Raw genomic sequence first — 27,725 nt, 5'->3', positions numbered from 1 at the left:
TTTCTTTTATACACATGAATCATTATTAGATCGTACAATCAACAATCCCGATGATGGAAATGTAAAAATGCCAGTTGTATCTGAAGTCTATAAAATCATTTCAAACAGGGCCTTTAACCACTTTTCTTAATACTCGAAATATAAATTAGAAAACATTTTTTCTGTTAATGCTCTTCTTTGGTTGAGTACTTACAAGATTGCTTCACATTGACTGCTCTTGGGGACACAATACTGTTAGACGTCTGCCGGACTTCACGCCTTTCACGTTGAAAATCGTAATTGCGAGGCATGTAGGTGTTGCGCTTCAGACGTTTCGAAGTATTGCAGCTACATTTGTAATGGAACCATGATCAAAATAAAAAGGTTATGAAACATTTACACTCGTCCTGTTTACATCATGAAACAAAGATCAAACAGAGAAGAGCTTAAATAAACTATTTACACAGGTACTGTTACAGCTACAAATATCATGGAAACACGATCAATAAGAGAAGAGCAAAGTGAACTATTTACAGACGTCTTGTTGTAGATACGTACGTCATGGATCCGCGATCAAGAGGAGAATATCTTGAGATATATTTACACTCATCATGTTACAGCTACTGACGTCATGGTACCATGGCCAATAGGAGAAGAACAAGATGAACTATTTACAGATCTTCTGTTCCAGCTACGTACGTCATGCTACCACGATCGAGAGAAGAAGAACTTTTAAACTATTTTACTCGTCCTGTTGCAGCTATATACATCATGGAACAACCACGATCAAGAAGGGAAGACCATACTGAACTGTTTCACTCGTCCTGTTGCAGCCACAGTGGCTTGATGACAAAGGCTCATTAAAGTCACAATAAATAATTTCAACTAGCCAAAATTATATTTTATACATACTTGAACATGTATATCATCAATATAATACATTGCCATAAACTTAAAATGAGATTTGACAAAATTCAAAAATACCCTATACTGTAATATGAAACAAGTGAAGAATGTTCGCCCGGCGAAAATGTAAACAAAGACCAATTCTTGTTGAAAATTATAACTTCTTCGTAAGCTACAAACAAAATATCTATGTCATAGATGCTGTGGCCCATTTTATACACGTTAAAACCGGTATTCTTGTCGAGAGAAACAGTATACGATGAAAATGCTTCAAAATGCGAATTATCACAAGTGCTATCCAGACATTGTTCTGTCAAAATGACGTAATACCCGGTTCGCCTTAATCGATTAGCGAAAGCGGCCGAAGGACGGGAACCATCGGAAAAGGATTGGGTGTTCCGGTAGTTCCCGCCCTTCGACCGCTTTCGCTAATCGATGAAGGGGAGCCGGATACCACGTCATTTGGCCAAACAATGTCTGGCTAGCGCTTGTGATAATTCGTTTTTTGAAGCATTTTCGTTATATACTGTTTCTCTCGACAAGAATACCGGTTTTAATGTGTATATAACAAGCCACTGCATCTATGAGCCAGGTATTTTGTTTGTAGCTTACGAAGAAGTTATAATTTTCAACGAGAATTGGTCTTTGTTTACATTTTCGCCGGGCGAACATTCCTCACTTGTTTCATATTACAGTATAGGGTATTTTTTGTCACATTTTATTTTATGTTTATGGCAATGTATTGTTTTAATGCTATACATGTTCAAGTATGTATAAAATATAATTTTGGCTAGTTGAAATTATTTATTGTGATCTTAATGAGCCTTTGTCATCAAGCCACTGTGGTTGCAGCTACATACATCATACAGCCACGATCAAGCGAATAGGAGCCAAATGAACTATTTACACGCATCCTGTTACATATGTTTTCATTACGGAACCACGATCAAGAAGAAAAGAGCGAAATTAACTATTTATACTTGTCCTGTTGCAGTTACTGACATCATGGATCCACGCTCAAGAAGGGAAGACCCCAAAAAACTATTTACACTTGTCCTGTTGCAGCTACGTACACCATTGGATCCACGATCAATAATTTTTTTTTTATCTTTTTACACTCGTCCTGTTGTAGCTACGTTCATAATACAACCGCGATCAATCAAAGAGGAGCGAATCGAACTATTTACTCTCATCCTGTTACAGATATTTTCATCATGGAACCACGAACAAGAAGAAAAGAGCGAAATGAACTATTTACTCCTCGTCCTGTTGAAATGATCCATTTACTCTTATTCTGTTGTAGATAAGTACGTCATAGAACCAAGATCAAGAAGGAAAGACCAAAATGAACTATTTACACTCGTCCTGTTGCAGCTACGTACATCATACAGCCACGATCAAGCGAAGAGGAGCAAAATCAACTATTTTCACTCATCTTGTTAAAGATATTTTCATCATGGAACCACGATCAAGAAGAAAAGAGCGAAATGAACTATTTCACTCGTCCTGTTGCAGCTTAAAACATCATTGAACAACCACGATCAAGAAGGAAAGACAAAAATGAAATATTTCACTCGTCCTGTTGCAGCTACGTACACCATGAAACCACGATCAAGAAGGGAAGACAGAAATAAACAAGAGATGTTTTTCAAGCATTATGCTCCCCCCCCCCCCCTGAACGCCATGTTGTCAGGATTATATGGACAATTGAATGATATATGCATGGACGGAAATGACAGCTGATTTGTCACTGACATTGGATGCCGTTGAGGCAGTTTTAAGATTATGACTATTCAAAATTTGAGGTTAGAGTGTGTTATGACCATGACCTTTGGCCTCAAAATCCAAATGGGTCATCAGCGAGGTCACCAAAAATCTAAACGTCAAGTTTGCGGGCCATGGGTGCAGGCATTGACAAATTATCACACAGACAAGCATTTTATCGTTCAAGGTCACTGTAACCTTAACCTTTGACCCGATGACCCCTAAAATCATTTGGGTCATCTACAGTTAAGACACAACTCCAAGTCAAATTTGAGGGCCATGGGTGCAGGCATTGTTGAATTATCACTTGTAACTTTTCGCATTCAAGGTCACTGTGAACCTGACCAAATTACTCCTAAATCAATTAAAGTCATCTCCTGGTCTGGCCCAACTTCCATGTCAAGTTTGATGATCATAGGTTCAGGCATTGTTGAGATATAACTGCAAGAAGATTTGTTAACCTTTTTGCATTCAAGGTTACTGTGACCTTGACCTTGATCCGATGACCCCCAAAGTCAAAAGGGGTCATCTAAGGGTCAGGCCCAACATTTATATCAAGTTTGATGACCATAGGTCCAGGAATTGTTAAGTTTGCCTTCAAGGTCACTATGACCTTGACCTTTGGCCCAATGACCCGCCAAAACAAAAGGGGTCATCTACTGGTCAGGCCCAACCTCCAAGTCAAGTTTGAGGGCCATGGAGGAAGGCATTGTTGAGTTATCACTCTGACAACCTTTTATCGTTCAAAGTCACTGTGACCTTGACCTTTGGCCAAGGACCCCTAAAATCAATAGGGGCCATCTACTGGTCAGGCCCAACCTCCAAGTCAAGTTAATGGGCATGGGTGCAGGCATTGTCGAGTTATCACACAAACAATCTTTATTCATTCAAGGTCACGGTGGCCTTGACCTTTGACCCGATAAGCCCCAAAAGCAATAGGGGTCATATACTGGTTAGGTCCAATCTCCAAGTCAAGTCTGAGGGCCATAGGTGCAGGCATTTTCGAGTTATCACACAGACAACCTTATACCATTCAAGATCACTGTGACCTTGACCTTTGGTCAATGACCCCTTAAATCAATAGGGGTCATCAACTGGTCAGTGCCAACCTCCAAGTCAAGTTTGAGGGCTATGGGTGCAGGCATTGTCGAGTTATCACATGGACAACATTTTACCATTTAAGATCACTGTGACCTTGACCTTTGACCCGATGAGCCCCAAAAACAATATAGGTCATCTACTGGTCAGGCCCAACCTCCAAGCCAAGTACAGAGGCCATGGGTGCAGGCATTGTCGAGATATAACTCGGACAACCATTCACCATTTAAGGTCAGTGTGACCTTGACCTTTGACCCGATGAGCCCCAAAAACAATATGGGTCAGCTACTGGTCTAGCCCAACCTCCAATCCAATTACGAGGGCCATGGGTGCAGGCATTGTAGAGTTATAACTCGGACAACCTTTCACCATTTAAGGTCAGTGTGACCTTGACCTTTGACCCGATGAGCCCCAAAAACAATATGGGTCAGCTACTGATCTGGCTCAACCTCCAATCCAATTACGAGGGCCATGGGTGCAGGCATTGTAGAGTTATAACTCGGACAACCTTATACCATCCAAGGTCATCTACTGCTTAGGCCAAACTTCCATATCAAGTTTGATGACTATAGGTTTAGGCATTGTTGAGTTAGCACTTGGACAAGCTTTAAAATTATTTTACCATTAAAGGTCTCTGTGATCTTTACCTTTGACCCGATGAGCCCTAAAATCAATAGGGGTCATCTACTGGTCAGGCCTAACCTTTTTGTCAAGTTTGATGAGCATACGTCCAGGAATTGTTGAGTTATCACTCGGACATGCTTTGGTCTACCGACGGACGACCGACCGACCGACATACCGACCGACATACCGACCGACCTACCGACCGACATGTGCAAAGTAATATACCCCTCTTCTTCGAAGGGGGGCATAACTATTTACACTCGTCCTGTTGCAGCTACGTACGTCATGGATCCAAAATCAAGAAGAGAAAAGCAAAATTGACTTTTTACATACGACCTTTTAAAGCTACGTACGTCATGTTACAACGATCAAGAAGAGAATAACATAAGAACAATTTGCACACGTTTTGTAGCAGCTACGTATGTATTTGAGACAAGCTCCTAAAAAGGGCTTCTGAATTATATTGACACTCGTCCTATTTCAGATTAAAACCTGATAAAACCAAGATATAGACAATAAGTTTAAAGAGTGATTCAGTCGCCCGTGTTATGAACATGTTACAATTAGTGACATTTTAAAGTTATATTGATATTTAAATTGAAAAATACCTTTTATCTGCGTTTGACATGAATGCTCAGAAACCAACTTTCAAACAGCCTTTCTATATGATTGAAAGCATTAAAATGTACGCAATTTCATACCATGTTCGCATGAATTGCGAACATCCGTTCTCTCCCCTACAAGTAGCCAGCACATACACCATCGCCACTAGACAACCTAATGCAAGCACTCCAGCGACAACCACCCATGCCACGTTCTTACTGTCTTCCATAAACGTTCTGTATCGGTCTGTGGTCGTTGTCGTGCTGGTTGTTGTAGTGTCTTACATGAAAGGAGAAATCGTGTTATTTATTGGAATGCGGATTAGTTTCAAGTCCAAAACGTCTTTGACTGTTGTAGTTCTTAAGAAAACATATAATAATTTGTTTGAAAAAGGATGTGTTTTTGGCTTGGTATTTTTATAATAATAGTTCGGGCGTCATTAATATAGGACGAAAATTGTAATGATATTATTCTTGTATGATCATTAATTAATTTAATATTTATCACTCTTCTTTAATTTGCCACATGTTTAATGCATTTAGAGAGTGGAAGATACTTTCAGTTGATGTAAAAAAATATTTCCACATTAAACTTAGTTCTAGAAGACGATTGTTTGAAACTTTGACCTTCCTAAACAACTCTTAATCATGTGCAAAGTTGTTGATTACTTTTTACGAAAGAATATTATTATTTTTGACTTCATCAAGTTTGTGCAAACACTCAATCAGCAGCGAAAACGGTTTTTGGAAGAACTACCACACTATAATAAGTGATCAAATGTACACAACATACTTAGATAAAAGACGACATGTTAAGTCGTGTCAACGTCCACGTACCGGATATGATAATAACCACAGTGGCTGAATCTTCATTTCCACCAACATCTGATGCCTTTGCAGAAATTGTTACAGATGTACCGTAGCCTAACGAACCAGTAGATGGCTGAACCTTAGTGGTTATCAGCCCTGTGGAATCTATCGCAAAATACTCTTCTCTTAGACCAGTCTGGTCAAGGGTGTAAGTCAACACACCGTAAGCTCCCGCGTCATTGTCCGTTGCCGTTACCGCTCCGACGCTTGCACCGGCGATAGTGTAATAACTAATATAGAACGTGTAAGACAGCGGAGAAAAAGTTGGAACGTTGTCGTTTATATCGTCTGTAAAAAGTAAAATGTGCATGGTTCAGTTACAATGTTTTGATATATTATTACAACATTTCTTTGAAGGTTATAACGTAAATTTTACATCGAGAAAATAAGTGCTCGGCACATTGTTTTTTGTGCTTTTTGCCGCAAATTTAATTTTTAATATGCCAAATATTTTGGTTCAAACGTTTGAACACTATTCATCTAGTGCAATATGCAATACATTCAAATGCAATTTATGTAACATATAATTCATTGAATCGTGAGGAATCTAATAAAAAATATTTATCGACTGCAGCTGCATTGAGATCATACCGTTTATGCATTTACATTATGTAGATTGTTCATAATATTATTTTGATAAGACTCTGACCACGAAAAACCAGAATACACGAACGTTATATGTTTTTCTTACATTGAAAATAACAGAATACCAAGTAAAAACTATATGAAATATTACAATGATAAGTCACGTGACGTAAAATAGTTTGGGTTTATCACGTGCGACATATACAAATTAGATATGTATAGAACCAGCCTGCATCAATTTTGTTCATTTCTATGACAGGTATACTGTAACCAACATGGCTCACAACATCACTTCAAGAGCAGAACAATACAATCAAAACTATGTTAACACATGAGAAAAGGTTGTAATAATTACTAATTCTTAACATTTGATGTAGGTGTAATAATAAATTTGGATACATTTTTTGTCCCGACAAACAAGAAGTTAAATGCTTACTGATCGTAATGGTCAGGGTGGCAGTGTCTGTTAATTCCCCGTTATCTGTTACAGTCACTGTGCAGGGAACGGATGTAGGGAGGGCATTGACATCAAGGTCGTAGTTGGACTGGAAGTTTACCTATGAGTAAATAAAACTTGTAAATACATCTTTGGTTACCTGTTCTTGTTTTCTATTTTATTTCAGCTATGTTTCGAAGAATTTCAGAACTATATGATTATATGAGGAAGTAAGAAATCAAATCAGTACGCAAACTTACTCGTATGTGTAATAATATTAATGAATTGAGTATGTCAAGATTATTGAAAATTTTGATCGGTTTGTATCAAATGTATACGTCGCAATAACATACGATTACCGAATTATACCTGCCCGCTTGTTGGGTGCATATAGAAATAGCCTGTCTGCTCCCCACAATCCAATACTAATTTCATCGAATCGCCAGTGTCAGGGTCTGTTAATCCAAACGAGGGTGTACCAATAACAGTGCCAGCCTTGATAGAGAAAAATGAAAAGAAATAAGAAATTGTCTGTTATCGCATCAGCTCTTTTCTTTGTTAATCTTGACTATAACTAAAGTATATGCAAATGTATTGAGTTTCCAGGATAATCCACGAACTTTATTTTGCTCCTGAACCATATGAAGATTGTCAATATCATTATGTAAAGTATTTGCAATGTTGCTCAGACATATATCTTTTAAAAGTTTGTTAAGACTTATATCGCTTAATACAGTAATACGCACGTTGCCTTCTTCAGCAGAGAGACTGTAACTAGCCTGACCAAACGACGGTGCCTCGTTTTCGTTTGCTATATTAACGGTCAAATCCCCTGTGTCTGATGTCACAGGGTCTGCCACGGTTACAGTTAACGTAAACGATGATGCAGCAATGGTCTCATAGTCAATAAGTGCTGATGTTGTTATGCTCCCAGCTGAAAGAAACTCGTTTTCAATTCGATGACAACAAGCGTCAATATATGCCTTCAACTGTAATATGCTAAACATCATTGCAATTTATAAACTTCTGGGGGACTGTAGACCTTAGCGTCAATTTTCCATTTTTATCAATATTTGGCAGTTTAAACGTTCAGTGTAATGCTGTACAAAACCTTTCAAAGCTGAGCAGGTATATTTCCATTTGTTTAATGAATGTAAAAATTCAAAGCTTATTTACATTTTTGAAAAGCATTTGCCTCCTCCGGGACAAACCAAGTAGTTAGACAGATAACTGGAAACAGTGAGATATTGGAATAACACACACACACACACACACACGCACAGGCACACTCACCCGCACGGACGCACACACGCACGCACGCACGCACACACACACACACACACACACACATACGCATGTTAACGTAAAAATGAATAGCTGAAATCAAGCAATTTATCGTACGTGGTGGTAATGCTCTTATTTGTTTTTAGAAAAATGATGGTAAAAGTACAAAATATCAATCGAAACATATAAATACTTACTATCACTGTCAATCGTGAAGTATCCAGTGCCGCTTATAGGCGATGAGCTGGTGATAGCAAACGTGTGTGCTTGTAAAACATCGACGTCAGAATAGGAGACATCGAACACTGACGTTCCTACAGCAACGTTTTCGGTGATCGTTACAGCGGATGGAAGATTGGTCAAAACAACGGGGTCGTTTATATCTGTTAACAAAAGAAATATAAAATATAAGAAATAATCCAAATAGATAGCACCCTGTGTTCATAAACGCATGCATTCAAGCATAATACGGATCTTTGAAACAGTAACAAAGCATTTGGAGAGAAACTATCAACACCCGTCTTGCACATGCCTCAACTTTACGGTATTCAATGATCAAGACACTCATTTATGACACACAGGTTCGACATTACGAGGCGACAAATATGATGACGTCAAATAACGGCGTCGTTATATGATATGACGTTTTCCCGGGGAAATTGACGCAAATGTCTTCTCAGAACACTTTTATCAGAACTAATGAATTTTCTAACGTTTGTTTATCAGACTGCGCTAGTAAGGTATACGTGTACATTAAAAACACTGTATGAAATCTATACTAAACAATGACGATTCATATTTTCTTGATTTTATTTTTTATTTGTTATATAAAAAATAAATTAGATGCAAAGCATTTTTCATATGTGACGTTGTATAATTTTTTTATCAACAAAGTCTACGATTTAGTGGGACAGCCCTCGTATCTTTCTTTAACACGATTACTTACTCGATCTGAATGTATACTTCGTATATACAGCGCAGCAGTCATTAAATAAACATGTTACTCTTACCCGCTAACGTAATAGTAAGGAGACTAGGCCCAACCGTGTTCTTTGAATCGGCAACAGTGATTTCTAGGTCATATCCCACCGTCGTGTGTCCAGTTAAGTCAGTGTTGATTTGAATCTCGCCCGCTATGAACATAAATAAATAGTGAATAGTTAATGGTTTTGCATTTACATTTAAAACATCATTATTTTACAGGATATATTTCTATCAAGCAATGACACAACAATCCATTGTTTTTTAATCTGCATGTAGTTTTTTGTACTCTTTTGTTTCGAACTGATCTACATTAATGTACCATAGTATTTTTAATGTAATCATAATACGTTATAATTCATTATTTAGCTACAATTATCAGTGAAATACACAGCCGTACAGTTGAAGATTGTGAAAGGGCATGAGACTGGGATACATGTCATAGTGAAAGTCAAATCGTCCCCTTCAGCATCGGTCACCAGGACGGTAAACGCGGTTGTTCCTACCAGAACGGTCGTGGATATGGTCGTAGAGTCTAAAATGTGTATGCATGCTTGGAGTAAATTAACAATTCAGAATACTTAGATTAAATAAAAAGTAAGATTTATCATGTACTTTCTGAACATAAACCTCTGTTTACTTTAAAGCAATTTTAAAATTGACAAGTATTATATATGTTGACACAAAAGTGACAGCTATAAACATTTTAAGTACTTCAGTCAACATTTGGATTGACGTTGAAAACATTTCTCTGCATATTATGTCAATTGAATGTTCACTTCAAATAATAATAATTAAAACTGCTCATTTATATGTTTCAAATACACCTTGTATGTGAGATGAGTTGCAATTCATGAGTTTGTACAGTGGTATCGCTTAAATACTTACTCGATGTGAATTGATCGCTTAGTTATCAATTCCCTCCAGATTCAATTGTTGTAATTTTGGAAATTTCGGGCAACATAAAAGTTCTGAATCGATAAATAAATACTAACTTTGCAGATTGACAAAAACTGGAGCAGCGTTTTTTACAAGATAGACGGTGAACTCTTCTTTATCCGAGGCAAATCCATCCGAACAGTCGATGTCGAAAGCATAAGAGCTTGTAGCTGCATAATCAAAGCCCGGATTAGACTTGCTGTAAATTCCATAATCTGAAATATCATGAAATAAACATCTTGAGTAATTTGAATATTATGTAGATGTATATGTATTTTAAATGCAACATTTATTGTTTAATAATATAGTTTCATTGTTAGGTGACCTAGATTCATCAAGTTTGACCTATGATATTTTTAAAATGTATTTATTTGAATTATTTCACAATATTCTAGAAATTCCTATTATTCCATATTAAAATGTTGTAAAATAAATAATAAATTTTAGAATTTCAGAGAAAGTAATTGAGAGGTGTAAGAATTTTTTGGAGCATTTTTATTTGTATATAGTTGTGCACACTTATCTGATCATTGGTCATTGGTCAGACTAATATTTCTGAGAAAAGTAAATTCTTTAAAGGTGTTTGAGCAGTGCTAAACACTTCTTTAGTCTCGAATTTATTCAAAATATAATGCAAAGGTTCGATTTCAACCTTACTTTGGAATTATTCTGAAAATGATGTTTTCAAAAGTACTTGTAGAATTGACTCTGCGGACAAAATATTAAGTAAAGTTGTTTAGTGAATATTTGGGTATTATTGTTTCTAACTATCTAAAACTACGCATTAATGATTTCAAATATCTTATGTAGAACTGTAACTTTAAAAATATTGTTCTTGTTTAAAATGAATTGCTCGTTTCCCAACCTCCATTGCGTTTGATGTTAGTAGCAATGACTAATTGAGTTTGACTATAGACCAGATGTCCTTCTTATTTGTATTATCAAATACATAAAACGCACCAGCTTGATCACAATTTGAAACTGAAACAACCTAAAGTGCTTCACCCTTGACGTTTTTTTAAAAACCATTAAAATGCATTTTCACATACCCGTTGATGACGGTATCTGCTTGACCAGGAAGGGTAACGTGGCTGAGACCCCAGTTGCAAGGGAACATGTAACGTCGTTAGCTGAATCAGTGGCGGTTATGGTGAATATAAGCGTCTCGGCAGTAACGTCTTCACTGAGTGATTCGGCTGCGGGGAGGTTCTGTATTTCTGGCGGCTGAGGAGTTAAACATAGCTTAAAAGTATCCGATGTACCGCAGTTAAGTGAACATAATTGGGCCTTTTATTGAACAGCATGATTTTGAAATTTGGTTTAAGGATGTATTTTTAATTAATAAAACCATCACAATTTGTTTTATCATTGTTGCCTGTTGCAATACTGTTCATTGTATGTAGTATAAAACAGCAAGCAATCCCCTTTCAAAATCATATTCAATTGCTTGGATATGAAGGTTTTATCATCACCAATGTCTCATAATAGATAATAATGATAAGTTGAAATGTCAATTGATCAATCAATCAAATCAGGTCAAAGGAAAGAGGACCAATTATCAATCATCTACACAAAGATCTGACTTTTAAACTTGTACATTGTATTTCATCACCATAACTAACAGTTTCAATACGTATGCATTAACTGTATTAACACTCATGTACCACATTGATTGAGTCCAATTTACTAGTACTGAGAGAATATATCTTTGTCAATGTTTTAGTTCCAAAACTTAAAGCCGCAACTGAAAGACTGAGTGAAAAACCAGTTTCACTTACATCGTTGGTAATTGTGACAGTAAATGTAGCTGATGCTGTGTTATCACACTGGTCAACAACTCGAAACACAAGCTTGTCCTGTGTTGATCCAACGTTAGTAAAACTGCTTGCTGTTGTTAAAATCTCTGAGAGAAAGATTTGATTACATTTGATACATGTGTCGATTGGAAAATGTAATTGCTAAGACACTAAGTCATTTGATACACAATAAATATCTGAACTTTTATATGGACCATTAAAAGCTGTTTGATTTTGATTATAATTTTGTATTGCCTTTGTTATAGAACTTACACATTGTTGAATGAAATATTCAGTTTTATTAAGTCCTTTTCTATAAAATTTGTGGTGTAATAATATAATTCCGAGAGAAAATGATTGTGTTATGGTATCAGCTTCAACTACTATGTTTGTAGACGAAACACTATCAAACTCCTAAACAATAACCTACTTGTGGTTGTATCAAAAGAATATCTGACGTTTGTCGTCATAGTGACATCAAGTGTGTCCACGTCATAGGAGTCCGTGTCTGTGACGGTAATTGTTACTAGATTCGTACTTGCGGCGGCGGCATTGGTAATGGACGTTGATCCAGGAAGGTTGGTAAAAGAGGGATCATTGTCTGAAAATGATACATATGGCCTTTTAAACACTCGGAAAATTGCATTTAAACGAATGCACTTTTCAGCTTAATGCATTTGCCATCCTTTAACCTTTCAATAGCAAATAACAAATGCATGGTTGTAACTTATTACAATTTGACAGTCCATATAAATGTATATATGGTATCCCATTTTTCCGTAAAGTAAGAAACTGGTTAATCCAACCCACATAACCGAATGGTAACAATTTTTATAATGTACCTCGAGCTTCAAGCTTTCCTTTTCATTTAAAGAGTAAATGCAGAATTTACTGGAAAAGTATTAAGGCTTAAATTGCAAAACACTAATTAAGGTTTTGAAATGTTTATTTATTAAATGAACACTTTTATTTTGCAGTCTGGTAACGTCAGTATGCCTTCATTAAGTAAAAGGTCAACCAACAGTATGTATTTAATTTGCATATTTTTTTTGATTGCTTTGTTTGGTCAAAGTTAGCAAAATTGTTTATTATTTTGTCAAAATTTATCAAATATTTCCAATTTCAGTTTAAACAACTCAAAAATGAATATAATTGACTACTTACTTTATCACATCCTTAAAATTGTAACATTACATTCTATAGCACACATCACGAACAATTACAGTGCATTTCATCAGTGCTTTATGAATCTCTTTGGGCATGTGATTTAAGTCCAAGTGATTTCTAAGCTGATAGCAAAAAAACAATATACCAATCTTTACTGTGGATGATCAGTTATCCTCCACTGTTACTCAGATTTACATCCGCTCTTGTCCCGTATGATGTAGTGACTTCGTACTCATTCGGGTTGAGATAATTTGTCATTTTATAATAGTATGTACAATGCATTTTTTCAGTACATATTACTACCGCGAATAGCCTACATTAAGTACTATCTAATCGACTTACTCGGGTTAAGATCCGCTCTAATCCCATATGTGCGTTCATCCTCAAAAATTGCACCACTCCAGTCCACTATGTTCCCAACAGTTGTCGAAGTTAAGGCCATAAAATGATTCTGATCATCCTCACCGCCGCCGGTCTTGTAAGTTATAATGTCCGCTCCGTCAGTCCACCTGAGGGTTAATTTTCAGAGGCGAGAGAGTGGTTAAGTGGTATAAAGGGCAAGCTTTTTTCCCCCAGGATATCGTGAGTTCGAACCCCTACGTTGTTGATTAAGAGAAGGTCAAAGCGACCTTCACAGGATGCAAAACTTTTTAAAAGCTGTTATGGTAATTATGAGCATACGAATGCAATACTTTTCATAGCATACATGTTGCTTAAACTTTTACACAATTCTTAATATAAAAGTCAAAATATACTCTGTTTACCCTAATAGAGATTACGAAACATTTGTAATCACTAGGACCCGCAAAAATGGATACTTGTTTGCTTTATCATTAGGGAGTTCGTGCAGCTTTCACGTTTAAAACGCTCATTGGAGATAACCAATGGTATTACCGAGCAGCTACACACGTGATAAATTATTTAAAAACCTATTAAACAAAAATTAAATGAAAAACTACAGAAACAAGGCCAGTAGTCGAAAGCTTAAACGTGGCACGAGGTCGAAGCCAAAAATATAGAACAACAGCACAAACATCAACAAACAACACAGAACATAAATATACAAAGTCAGAGCGGAAATAATTCATATATAACCATACAATGGATTCTACAGGAAAAATACTTATATCTGTTTAAGATTTATTAAAAACCTGTGTTTAGACACAGAGCTAAGGCTTTACAGACACTTAATTAGAGATACACCGTACATACAACACAGACAGATCACACACTCATCATTATAACAATGACTATCTTGATTACCTCCATGGATCAGTCTATGGAGCAGGGTTCCACCGGGATTTTTAATTAGTAAACTGATAATAACCACCGAAAATGTTCGTTGTATATTTGGTAGTGGGTGGGTCAAAAGAATGACGCACAAACAAAGAAATACCGTAGCTGGTAGTCTGGTAAGTGCCGTGGCTAGCGCGTCGCGTCTCACTATAAGCGACCCGGGTTCCATTCCTAAGCTGGGCGCATTTCAGTTTGGTTAGTGGTCACAAAGTCAGAAAAGTGGATTTTCTCCGGGCACTTGGGTTTTCAAAACAACACATGACCACACACTCGCGCAACGTCTTGCCCACGAGTGTGACTTAGTAAAAGTTGCCATAACTTTCTTCAAAATGGTTGTAAAATATATAATGTTAAAACTAAATGACGTACATAGTTACGTTTCACGAAATATTTTTAACTCAACTGCTCATTTTACTAATATATGCAAATCCTCAGCCTACTGCAGTTCCTCAATAAATGTATCTTTAAATACGTATGTGAAAAAATACAGAAACAAGCTCAGTAGCCAAAAGTTAAAACATTAACCCCGTTTAATGGTACAGGGTGAACGCCAAAGACATAGAACAACAAAAAATATAAAAAAATCACATGGAAACAAGAAACATGGAACAACAGCACAAAACACCACACACAACACAACGCATCTATACTATATAAACGAACTAGGTATGTTTATCAAGGAAACATACATATGTGTATAAACATAATTAGTTATTCAGGTTTTGCATTAAGGTAACGGTACACATGTACAATCAATATAAGATAGCATACTAGTAAACGCTAAATAATTTTCTATAATTATTAATTAACATACCATCCAATACGATCGTCTGCTTTCACCGTTATCCTACTTCCCGTTGCTATCGAAAATGTAACCTCATCGTCCGCAGCTGAGAGGGGAAACGAACACAGATCTTATAGCAAAAGTATTTAACCCAATATGATTATATTACAAGTTATTTTAAATGGTATGTTAATTTGAACAGAAACCTTGTTAGAAATAGTACCTAGGGCATACAGACTGTTTTCAACAATGCCAAACATATATACAACCACGCTTTTCTGGAAAAGTTCTAGTTTCTAACAGAATGCTTTTCCCGCCCGCGTTATGCTGATTCAAGAAGCGCACCGGTGAAGTTTAATATAAACCTTGCGATATGTGATGATTATAACTAGACGAAACTGGGCCGTAAAGTTCAGACATAAGCTGAACATGCACACTTGAACGTGTTTTCTGTATGATTAGTAATTGTATATGTAGTACACACTAAGTGACATAAAATAGTACACTATATAATTACATCGCTAAATCCGTAATATAAATCCCTGATCGATACACACGTATACTTAATTTATGTCTGAGATATTTCGGAAAGGATAACATACTACCATATAGGGAGTACTGCAAGACACGTCGGTAATTTGACAACTATTAAATGAGATAAAGAACTTTAAACAATCGAAATCTATATGGATTTCTAAACGACGCGTCTGTAATTTGACCACTTATGTATGAAATAAAGGTCATTTAACAATAATATAGGGAGTTCTGCGCGACACGTCTGTAATTCGACCACGTATGTTTGAGATAATGGATATTATACAACTATAATATAGGGAGTTCTGCGCGACACGTCGGTAATTCGACCACGTATGTTTAAGATAATGGATATTATACAACCATAATATAGGGAATTCTGCGCGACACGTCTGTAATTCGACCACGTATGCTTGAGATAATGGATATTATACAACCATAATATTGGGAGTTCTGCTCGACATGTCGGTAATTCGACCACGTATGTTTAAGATAATGGATATTATACAACCATAATATAGGGAGTTCTACTCGACACGTCTGTAATTCGACCACGTATGTTTGAGATAATGGATATTATACAACTATAATATAGGGAGTTCTGCTCGACACGTCGGTAATTCGACCACGTATGTTTGAGATAATGGATATTATACAACCATAATATAGGGAGTTCTACTCGACATGTCGGTAATTCGACCACGTATGTTTAAGATAATGTATATTATACAACCATAATATAGGGAGTTCTACTCGACACGACTGTAATTCGACCACGTATGTTTGAGATAATGGATATAATACAACTATAATATAGAGAGTTCTGCTCGACACGTCGGTATTTCGACCACGTATGTTTGAGATAATGGAAATTATACAACTATAATATGGGGAGTTCTGCGCGACACGTCTGTAATTCGACCACGTATGTTTGAGATAATGGATATTATACAACCATAATATAGGGAGTTCTGCGCGACACGTCTGTAATTCGACCACGTATGTTTGAGATAATGGATATTATACAACTATAATATAGGGAGTTCTGCGCGACACGTCGGTAATTCGACCACGTATGTTTAAGATAATGGATATTATACAACCATAATATAGGGAATTCTGCGCGACACGTCTGTAATTCGACCACGTATGCTTGAGATAATGGATATTATACAACCATAATATTGGGAGTTCTGCTCGACATGTCGGTAATTCGACCACGTATGTTTAAGATAATGGATATTATACAACCATAATATAGGGAGTTCTACTCGACACGTCTGTAATTCGACCACGTATGTTTGAGATAATGGATATTATACAACTATAATATAGGGAGTTCTGCTCGACACGTCGGTAATTCGACCACGTATGTTTGAGATAATGGATATTATACAACCATAATATAGGGAGTTCTACTCGACATGTCGGTAATTCGACCACGTATGTTTAAGATAATGTATATTATACAACCATAATATAGGGAGTTCTACTCGACACGACTGTAATTCGACCACGTATGTTTGAGATAATGGATATAATACAACTATAATATAGAGAGTTCTGCTCGACACGTCGGTATTTCGACCACGTATATTTGAGATAATGGATATTATACAACTATAATATAGGGAGTTCTGCGCGACACGTCTGTAATTCGACCACGTATGTTTGAGATAATGGATATTATACAACCATAATATAGGGAGTTCTGCGCGACACGTCTGTAATTCGACCACGTATGTTTGAGATAATGGATATTATACAACTATAATATAGGGAGTTCTACGCGACACGTCTGTAATTCGACCACGTATGTTTGAGATAATGGAAATTATACAACTATAATATAGGGAGTTCTGCGCGACACGTCTGTAATTCGACCACGTATGTTTGAGATAATGGATATTATACAGCCATAATATAGGGAGTTCTGCGCGACACGTCTGTAATTCGACCACGTATGCTTGAGATAATGGATATTATACAACCATAATATAGGGAGTTCTACTCGACACGTCTGTAATTCGACCACGTATGTTTGAGATAATGGATATTATACAACTATAATATAGGGAGTTCTGCTCGACACGTCGGTAATTCGACCACGTATGTTTAAGATAATGGATATTATACAACCATAATATAGGGAGTTCTGCTCGACACGTCTGTAATTCGACCACGTATGTTTGAGATAATGGATATTATACAACTATAATATAGGGAGTTCTACTCGACACGTCTGTAATTCGACCACGTATGTTTGAGATAATGGATATTATACAACTATAATATAGGGAGTTCTGCTCGACACGTCGGTAATTCGACCACGTATGTTTAAGATAATGGATATTATACAACCATAATATAGGGAATTCTGCGCGACACGTCTGTAATTCGACCACGTATGCTTGAGATAATGGATATTATACAACTATAATATAGGGAGTTCTACTCGACACGTCTGTAATTCGACCACGTATGCTTGAGATAATGGATATTATACAACTATAATATAGGAAGTTCTACTCGACACGTCTGTAATTCGACCACGTATGTTTGAGATAATGGATATTATACAACTATAATATAGGAAGTTCTGCACGACACGTCGGTAATTCGACCACGTATGTTTGAGATAATGGATATTATACAACTATAATATAGGGAGTTCTGCGCGACACGTCGGTAATTCGACCACGTATGTTTGAGATAATGGATATTATACAACTATAATATAGGGAGTTCTGCGCGACACGTCTGTAATTCGACCACGTATGTTTGAGATAATGGATATAATACAACCATAATATAGGGAGTTCTGCGCGACACGTCTGTAAATCGACCACGTATGTTTGAGATAATGGATATTATACAACCATAATATAGGGAGTTCTGCACGACACGTCTGTAATTCGACCACCTCTGTTTGAGATAATGGATATTATATAACTATAATATAGGGAGTTCTGCACGACACGTCGGTAATTCGACCACGTATGTTTGAGATAATGGATATTATACAACTATAATATAGGGAGTTCTGCACGACACGTCGGTAATTCGACAACGTATGTTTGAGATACTTGATATTATACAACCATAATATAGGGAGTTTTGCTCGACACGTCGGTAATTCGACCACGTATGTTTAAGATAATGGATATTATACAACCATAATATAGGGAGTTCTGCTCGACACGTCTGTAATTCGACCACGTATGTTTGAGATAATGGATATTATACAACTATAATATAGGGAGTTCTACTCGACACGTCTGTAATTCGACCACGTATGTTTGAGATAATGGATATTATACAACTATAATATAGGGAGTTCTGCTCGACACGTCTGTAATTCGACCACGTATGTTTAAGATAATGGATATTATACAACCATAATATAGGGAATTCTGCACGACACGTCTGTAATTCGACCACGTATGCTTGAGATAATGGATATTATACAACTATAATATAGGGAGTTCTACTCGACACGTCTGTAATTCGACCACGTATGTTTGAGATAATGGATATTATACAACTATAATATAGGAAGTTCTGCACGACACGTCGGTAATTCGACCACGTATGTTTGAGATAATGGATATTATACAACTATAATATAGGGAGTTCTGCACGACACGTCGGTAATTCGACCACGTATGTTTGAGATAATGGATATAATACAACCATAATATAGGGAGTTCTGCGCGATGTAAATCGACCACGTATGTTTGAGATAATGGATATTATACAACCATAATATAGGGAGTTCTGCACGACACGTCTGTAATTCGACCACCTCTGTTTGAGATAATGGATATTATATAACTATAATATAGGGAGTTCTGCACGACACGTCGGTAATTCGACCACGTATGTTTGAGATAATGGATATTATACAACTATAATATAGGGAGTTCTGCACGACACGTCGGTAATTCGACCACGTATGTTTGAGATACTTGATATTATACAACCATAATATAGGGAGTTTTGCTCGACACGTCGGTAATTCGACCACGTATGTTTGAGATAATGGATATTATACAACTATAATATAGGGAGTTCTGCGCGACACGTCTGTAATTCGACCACGTATGTTTGAGATAATGGATATAATACAACCATAATATAGGGAGTTCTGCGCGACACGTCTGTAATTCGACCACGTATGTTTGAGATAATGGATATTATACAACCATAATATAGGGAGTTCTGCGCGACACGTCTGTAATTCGACCACGTATGTTTGAGATAATGGATATAATACAACCATAATATAGGGAGTTCTGCGCGACACGTCTGTAATTCGACCACGTATGTTTGAGATAATGGATATTATAAACGTCGGTAATTCGACCACGTATGCTTGAGTTAATGGACATTATACAACTATAATATAGGGAGTTCTGCGCGACACGTCTGTAATTCGACCACGTATGTTTGAGATAATGGATATTATACAACCATAATATAGGAAGTTCTGCACGACACGTCTGTAATTCGACCACGTATGCTTGAGATAATGGACATTATACAACTATAATATAGGGAGTTCTGCGCGACACGTCTGTAATTCGACCACGTATGTTTGAGATAATGGACATTATATAACCATAATATAGGAAGTTCTGCACGACACGTCTGTAATTCGACCACGTATGTTTGAGATAATGGACATTATACAACTATAATATAGGGAGTTCTGCACGACACGTCTGTAATTCGACCACGTATGTTTGAGATAATGGATATTATACAACTATAATATAGGGAGTTCTGCACGACACGTCTGTAATTCGACCACGTATGCTTGAGATAATGGATATTATACAACTATAATATAGGGAGTTCTACTCGACACGTCTGTAATTCGACCACGTATGTTTGAGATAATGGATATTATACAACTATAATATAGGGAGTTCTGCTCGACACGTCTGTAATTCGACCACGTATGCTTGAGAAAATGGATATTATACAACTATAATATAGGGAGTTCTGCACGACACGTCTGTAATTCGACCACGTATGCTTGAGATAATGGATATTATACAACTATAATATAGGGAGTTCTACTCGACACGTCTGTAATTCGACCACGTATGCTTGAGATAATGGATATTATACAACTATAATATAGGGAGTTCTGCGCGACACGTCTGTAATTCGACCACGTATGTTTGAGATAATGGATATTATACAACTATAATATAGGGAGTTCTGCACGACACGTCTGTAATTCGACCACGTATGCTTGAGATAATGGATATTATACAACTATAATATAGGGAGTTCTACTCGACACGTCTGTAGTTCGACCACGTATGCTTGAGATAATGGATATTATACAACTATAATATAGGAAGTTCTGCGCGACACGTCTCTAATTCGACCACGTATGCTTGAGATAATGGATATTATACAACCATAATATAGGGAGTTCTGCACGACACGTCTGTAATTCGACCACGTATGCTTGAGATAATGGATATTATACAACTATAATATAGGGAGTTCTACTCGACACGTCTGTAATTCGACCACGTATGTTTGAGATAATGGACATTATACAACTATAATATAGGGAGTTCTGCGCGACACGTCTGTAATTCGACCACGTATGTTTGAGATAATGGACATTATACAGCCATAATATAGGGAGTTCTGCACGACACGTCTGTAATTCGACCACGTATCTTTGAGATAATGGACATTATACAGCCATAATATAGGGAGTTCTGCACGACACGTCTGTAATTCGACAACGTATGTTTGAGATAATGGATATTATACAACCATAATATTGGGAGTTCTACTCGACACGTCTGTAATTCGACCACGTATGTTTGAGATAATGGACATTATACAGCCATAATATAGGGAGTTCTGCACGACACGTCTGTAATTCGACAACGTATGTTTGAGATAATGGATATTATACAACCATAATATAGGGAGTTCTGCACGACACGTCTGTAATTCGACCACGTATGTTTGAGATAATGGATATTATACAACTATAATATAGGGAGTTCTGCTCGACACGTCTGTAATTCGACCACGTATGTTTGAGATAATGGATATTATACAACTATAATATAGGGAGTTCTGCGCGACACGTCTGTAATTCGACCACGTATGTTTGAGATAATGGATATTATACAACTATAATAAAGGGAGTTCTGCTCGACACGTCTGTAATTCGACAACGTATGTTTGAGATAATGGACATTATACAACCATATATAGATTTCTGCGTGACACGTCTGTAATTCGACCACGTATATTTGAGATAATGGATATTATACAACTATAATATAGGGAGTTCTGCACGACAAGTCGGTAATTCGACCATGTATGTTTGAGATAATGGATATTATACAACTATAATATAGGGAGTTCTGCGCGACACGTCTGTAATTCGACCACGTATGTTTGAGATAATGGACATTATATAACCATAATATAGGAAGTTCTGCACGACACGTCTGTAATTCGACCACGTATGTTTGAGATAATGGACATTATACAACTATAATATAGGGAGTTCTGCACGACACGTCTGTAATTCGACCACGTATGTTTGAGATAATGGATATTATACAACTATAATATAGGGAGTTCTGCACGACACGTCTGTAATTCGACCACGTATGCTTGAGATAATGGATATTATACAACTATAATATAGGGAGTTCTACTCGACACGTCTGTAATTCGACCACGTATGTTTGAGATAATGGATATTATACAACTATAATATAGGGAGTTCTGCTCGACACGTCTGTAATTCGACCACGTATGCTTGAGAAAATGGATATTATACAACTATAATATAGGGAGTTCTGCACGACACGTCTGTAATTCGACCACGTATGCTTGAGATAATGGATATTATACAACTATAATATAGGGAGTTCTACTCGACACGTCTGTAATTCGACCACGTATGCTTGAGATAATGGATATTATACAACTATAATATAGGGAGTTCTGCGCGACACGTCTGTAATTCGACCACGTATGTTTGAGATAATGGATATTATACAACTATAATATAGGGAGTTCTGCACGACACGTCTGTAATTCGACCACGTATGCTTGAGATAATGGATATTATACAACTATAATATAGGGAGTTCTACTCGACACGTCTGTAGTTCGACCACGTATGCTTGAGATAATGGATATTATACAACTATAATATAGGGAGTTCTACTCGACACGTCTGTAGTTCGACCACGTATGCTTGAGATAATGGATATTATACAACTATAATATAGGAAGTTCTGCGCGACACGTCTCTAATTCGACCACGTATGCTTGAGATAATGGATATTATACAACCATAATATAGGGAGTTCTGCACGACACGTCTGTAATTCGACCACGTATGCTTGAGATAATGGATATTATACAACTATAATATAGGGAGTTCTACTCGACACGTCTGTAATTCGACCACGTATGTTTGAGATAATGGACATTATACAACTATAATATAGGGAGTTCTGCGCGACACGTCTGTAATTCGACCACGTATGTTTGAGATAATGGACATTATACAGCCATAATATAGGGAGTTCTGCACGACACGTCTGTAATTCGACCACGTATCTTTGAGATAATGGACATTATACAGCCATAATATAGGGAGTTCTGCACGACACGTCTGTAATTCGACAACGTATGTTTGAGATAATGGATATTATACAACCATAATATTGGGAGTTCTACTCGACACGTCTGTAATTCGACCACGTATGTTTGAGATAATGGACATTATACAGCCATAATATAGGGAGTTCTGCACGACACGTCTGTAATTCGACAACGTATGTTTGAGATAATGGATATTATACAACCATAATATAGGGAGTTCTGCACGACACGTCTGTAATTCGACCACGTATGTTTGAGATAATGGATATTATACAACTATAATATAGGGAGTTCTGCTCGACACGTCTGTAATTCGACCACGTATGTTTGAGATAATGGATATTATACAACTATAATATAGGGAGTTCTGCGCGACACGTCTGTAATTCGACCACGTATGTTTGAGATAATGGATATTATACAACTATAATAAAGGGAGTTCTGCTCGACACGTCTGTAATTCGACAACGTATGTTTGAGATAATGGACATTATACAACCATATATAGATTTCTGCGTGACACGTCTGTAATTCGACCACGTATATTTGAGATAATGGATATTATACAACTATAATATAGGGAGTTCTGCACGACAAGTCGGTAATTCGACCATGTATGTTTGAGATAATGGATATATTACAACCATATATGGATTTCTGCGTGACACGTCTGTAATTCGACCACGTATGTTTGAGATAATGGATATTATACAACTATAATATAGGGAGTTCTGCACGACACGTCGGTAATTCGACCACGTATGTTTGAGATAATGGATATTATACAACTATAATATAGGGAGTTCTGCACGACACGTCGGTAATTCGACCACGTATGTTTGAGATAATGGATATTATACAACCATAATATAGGGAGTTCTGCGCGACACGTCGGTAATTCGACCATGTATGTTTGAGATAATGGATATTATACAACCATATTTGGATTTCTGCGTGACACGTCGGTAATTCGACCACGTATGTTTGAGATAATAGATATTATACAACCATAATATAGGAAGTTTTGCACGACACGTCGGTAATTCGACCATGTATGTTTGTGATAATGGATATTATACAACCATAATATAAGGAGTTCTGCTCGACACGTCGGTAATTCGACCACGTATGCTTGAGATAATGGATATTATACAACCATAATATAGGGAGTTCTGCTCGACACGTCTGTAATTCGACCACGTATGTTTGAGATAATGGATATTATACAACCATAATATAAGGAGTTCTGCACGACACGTTGGTAATTCGACCACTTATTTTAGAACTTGAAATGGGTTTTATTAAGACTGGTCGATAGTTTTGCCACTTGTATCAAAGAGTTCTACATACAAACAGAGACGGAATTCTGCCCGACGAGTCGAAAGTCTGATCCTGTAGTCGGGCGCCACACTTGGAAGTACAGAGTCCTAGTATTTGGCTGAACGTTATCGAAATTGGCTTGCCAACTCTCGATCACACCGCAGCAGTCGAAAGTAAAATCAGGGTCTGCCATCATATACCCGAACGCTGCAAACAGATTAATAAGTGGCAAATTCGTGTTTTAATGTGACAATGTACGTTAATTTGGATTGCACAGTTCCTTTTTTTTGTTTAGCCGTTTATTGGAGGTTATTGATTTCAAACCCTATACATATAGTTGTTAACCATACGAGTTAATTTACTGTTTTTTTAACAAGTAATGCAAAACTGTATAGAAGGAAATGTTTTCTTTTATTATCAATTTCGGAGCTGCAGGGTATTGGTATGCCAGATTAGCATTGCTGTTACCACTAGTACTTCAGTTTTAGCAAATAAAGATTCCGGCCGAAGACTTCCTTTCCTTTCTTCTGTTTGGTAGGATCTTTAAGCTATCTGGTATGGGGCATTATTAGTGAACTGTCATTTAATTATATACATATATATTATTTATCTAAAAACAAATTATCTCGAATATATAGTGATATTGCTTAAGATTATGCTTTTACAGTGGTTATTGAATAATAAAGGCGCATAATAATCTGATCAGTGTATTTATCCTGAAGCGTTAACACAAATGAAACTTACAGTCGAACCCCGTTGGCTCGAATTCGCTTGTGTCGAATTGTTCGTTGGCTCGAAATAGATGTTAAGGACCGATTTTATATACTGAATGTAAACAGTCCCGCTTGGCTCGAATATTCTGAGGGTCGAGGTATTTTGGCCGATGCCTGGGCTATCGAGCCAACGTGTTCGACTGTATATGTATCTATAAACATATATATCGGATTTCTTTTGTATTATGACACTTCATAATGAATGATGAATAATGTTTTTTTATTGTTTATTTTTATGGAAATCAATATCTGTGTTGGGTTTATAATTGTGATTAACAAAATTTCTTGACATATTTGGGAAAATCCTGAAGTGCTTAAACGTTCCATCAAGAGAACGAGCCAACGTTGGGAGACGTTTAATGATTAGTCTCTAATTGAAACTAATGTACTTTTTTCCAACATAACGTAAGATAGACTTAATCATGGTTTAATCTACTATGGCTTAATATTCAAATACTCTGAAGAATTACTGACTCTGCTTGTTTAAAGTTTAAAGTGTGCGTATTTATATTTGGCATAATTGCCTTACATGCGTCTGAATATAACCTGACAAAAATAAATGCCATATCACTATAATTAAAATACCATAAAGTGATGGGGACTTCTTTCGGGTTTGTTAGTAGAATAATGACTAAGCAGATTATGATATAACTGCGTGGGACATCACATTTGTCGGTTGACTTGATGTACGTTATACATGGATTTGTATTCGACACCATTTGCAAGCAGTCGACTAGTAATGCCATAAATTTAATTTATAAACAATAGCCAGGGGCGGATATAAGGAATGAGCATTGAACAATCGTGACATTTCATTATATGAATATTGCAAAATTCGTTTCTTTCTCGGGTTAAAAACTAGTATATAATTTGCCTTTTTACAGTGCAATTCAGTACATCTAAACTGGAATTAGCTTTCAGATGCCGCTCTGACAAAGGATTTAAGATTCATTAGATTAAACTTTTATAAAGTGCTTGATGTTTTATAAACCGAGTAATTAGCTCATACAAAAGAATACAAAGACGTGGTTTGTTTGAGCTTCATTCAGTCTTTCCAAAAGAAAACCCACTGCAAAAATGGCATTAAATAAAATGTTCATGATAATTGATATTGACTTACGATGTAATTAAACGCTTTGAACGACACCTTTATTAAAGCATACAGATGGGTACATGTTTGAATGCAATATTAATGTACTTTACGAATCATTTCAACGTTCGAAACCGACACCCTATTCTAGATGGTTAAATTAAATTGAAGTGAGCGTTTAATCTTCAAACGAAAAAAAAAAGATTAATGATTTCATCGTTTGACAATGCGAGATATAGGGGTGTTTAATCTCAAAAGTACAAGCCGACTTTCCAATGACGCACGCCAAAAAAGGCCGATGTCATTGCTTGATTTAAATCATAAGACTTGAATTTTGTAATATTTGATAAAAGTTGGTACAATTTGAGCTTTTGACAATACTAGTAAAACTAGCATAACTAGTAGAAGCCCAAACTAGAGGCGGTAAACCCATCATTTATCGGTAGAGCTATTTGATGCGTATGTGGTCTGTATAAAGTGTATGAATTTATTTAGGTACTGTTCTCACATATGTGTCTTTATTTAAAGTTAACTGTCATTTGGGGCCTCACATGCCTCTGATCAACGTTTAATTTTTAGTTGGGCTTCGACCTGTAGTTTTCATTATGGTAATGAAATGTTTTGAAAAATAAATTGGTCTGTTGAAAATTCACCATGAACCGCCTGTCTCTTCATTTTGACTATGTAAAATCATAATTATGGAATATTGAACACAATTATGGAATGATTGAATAAGGCAGCTCCCATTGTGAGTTCCTGGGCATGAATTCAACAGTCGTTTGTCCTATCTGTATGGCTGGTATTCAAACAAAATAACTATCATGCTGAGACACACCTTATTATGTTAATTATCATACAAAATAACTGTATTGGTCAGATAAACTGTCCGACTTGAAAGGGGAACATGTTCATAGCATATTGTATTATACGCGTTATAATTAAAAAGCAAAATAATATTAACAATCAAACATTAAATCCAAATATTTTGTGAAGTGTATGATATGTTAATATATATGGGCTACCGTTTGACAATATGTCAACGTAATTCGAGAATTAATAATTTATTTTGACCAAGGAAGGGTAGTTTTATATCAGTTGGTGAAGGGTAGTATTGACATAAATGTTAACATTTCACCTTTTCATTAAAATACATACGTTTTAACAAATGTACCTGTATTTGAACCGATGTTCTGGTTTTTTCCTTTAGGGTTATTTTCTCCAACCAT

At 36.5% G+C, this 27,725-nt stretch overlaps 1 protein-coding gene across 1 annotated transcript; it reads right to left on the bottom strand.

The window, feature by feature from the left end:
• Positions 1–164: 164 nt before the first annotated feature.
• On the bottom strand, positions 165–27,725 carry LOC128204954 (cadherin-23-like). The gene is made up of 17 exons (XM_052906352.1): positions 27,671–27,725; positions 24,667–24,843; positions 15,142–15,217; positions 13,374–13,540; positions 12,295–12,465; positions 11,847–11,971; positions 11,118–11,292; positions 10,125–10,283; positions 9,530–9,664; positions 9,159–9,281; positions 8,346–8,531; positions 7,611–7,798; positions 7,234–7,359; positions 6,865–6,985; positions 5,811–6,131; positions 5,073–5,253; positions 165–327 (listed from the first exon to the last, which is right to left on the bottom strand). The coding sequence occupies exons 1-17, from the start codon at positions 27,723–27,725 to the stop codon at positions 165–167; spliced, it is 2,649 nt and encodes an 882-aa protein (XP_052762312.1).

The sequence above is a fragment of the Mya arenaria genome, chromosome 10 (genome assembly GCF_026914265.1).
Source record: "Mya arenaria isolate MELC-2E11 chromosome 10, ASM2691426v1".
Classification (NCBI taxonomy): Eukaryota; Metazoa; Mollusca; class Bivalvia; order Myida; family Myidae; genus Mya; species Mya arenaria.
The sequence above is the reverse complement of the archived record's forward strand: the minus strand, read 5'-3'. Positions and strand labels throughout refer to the sequence as shown.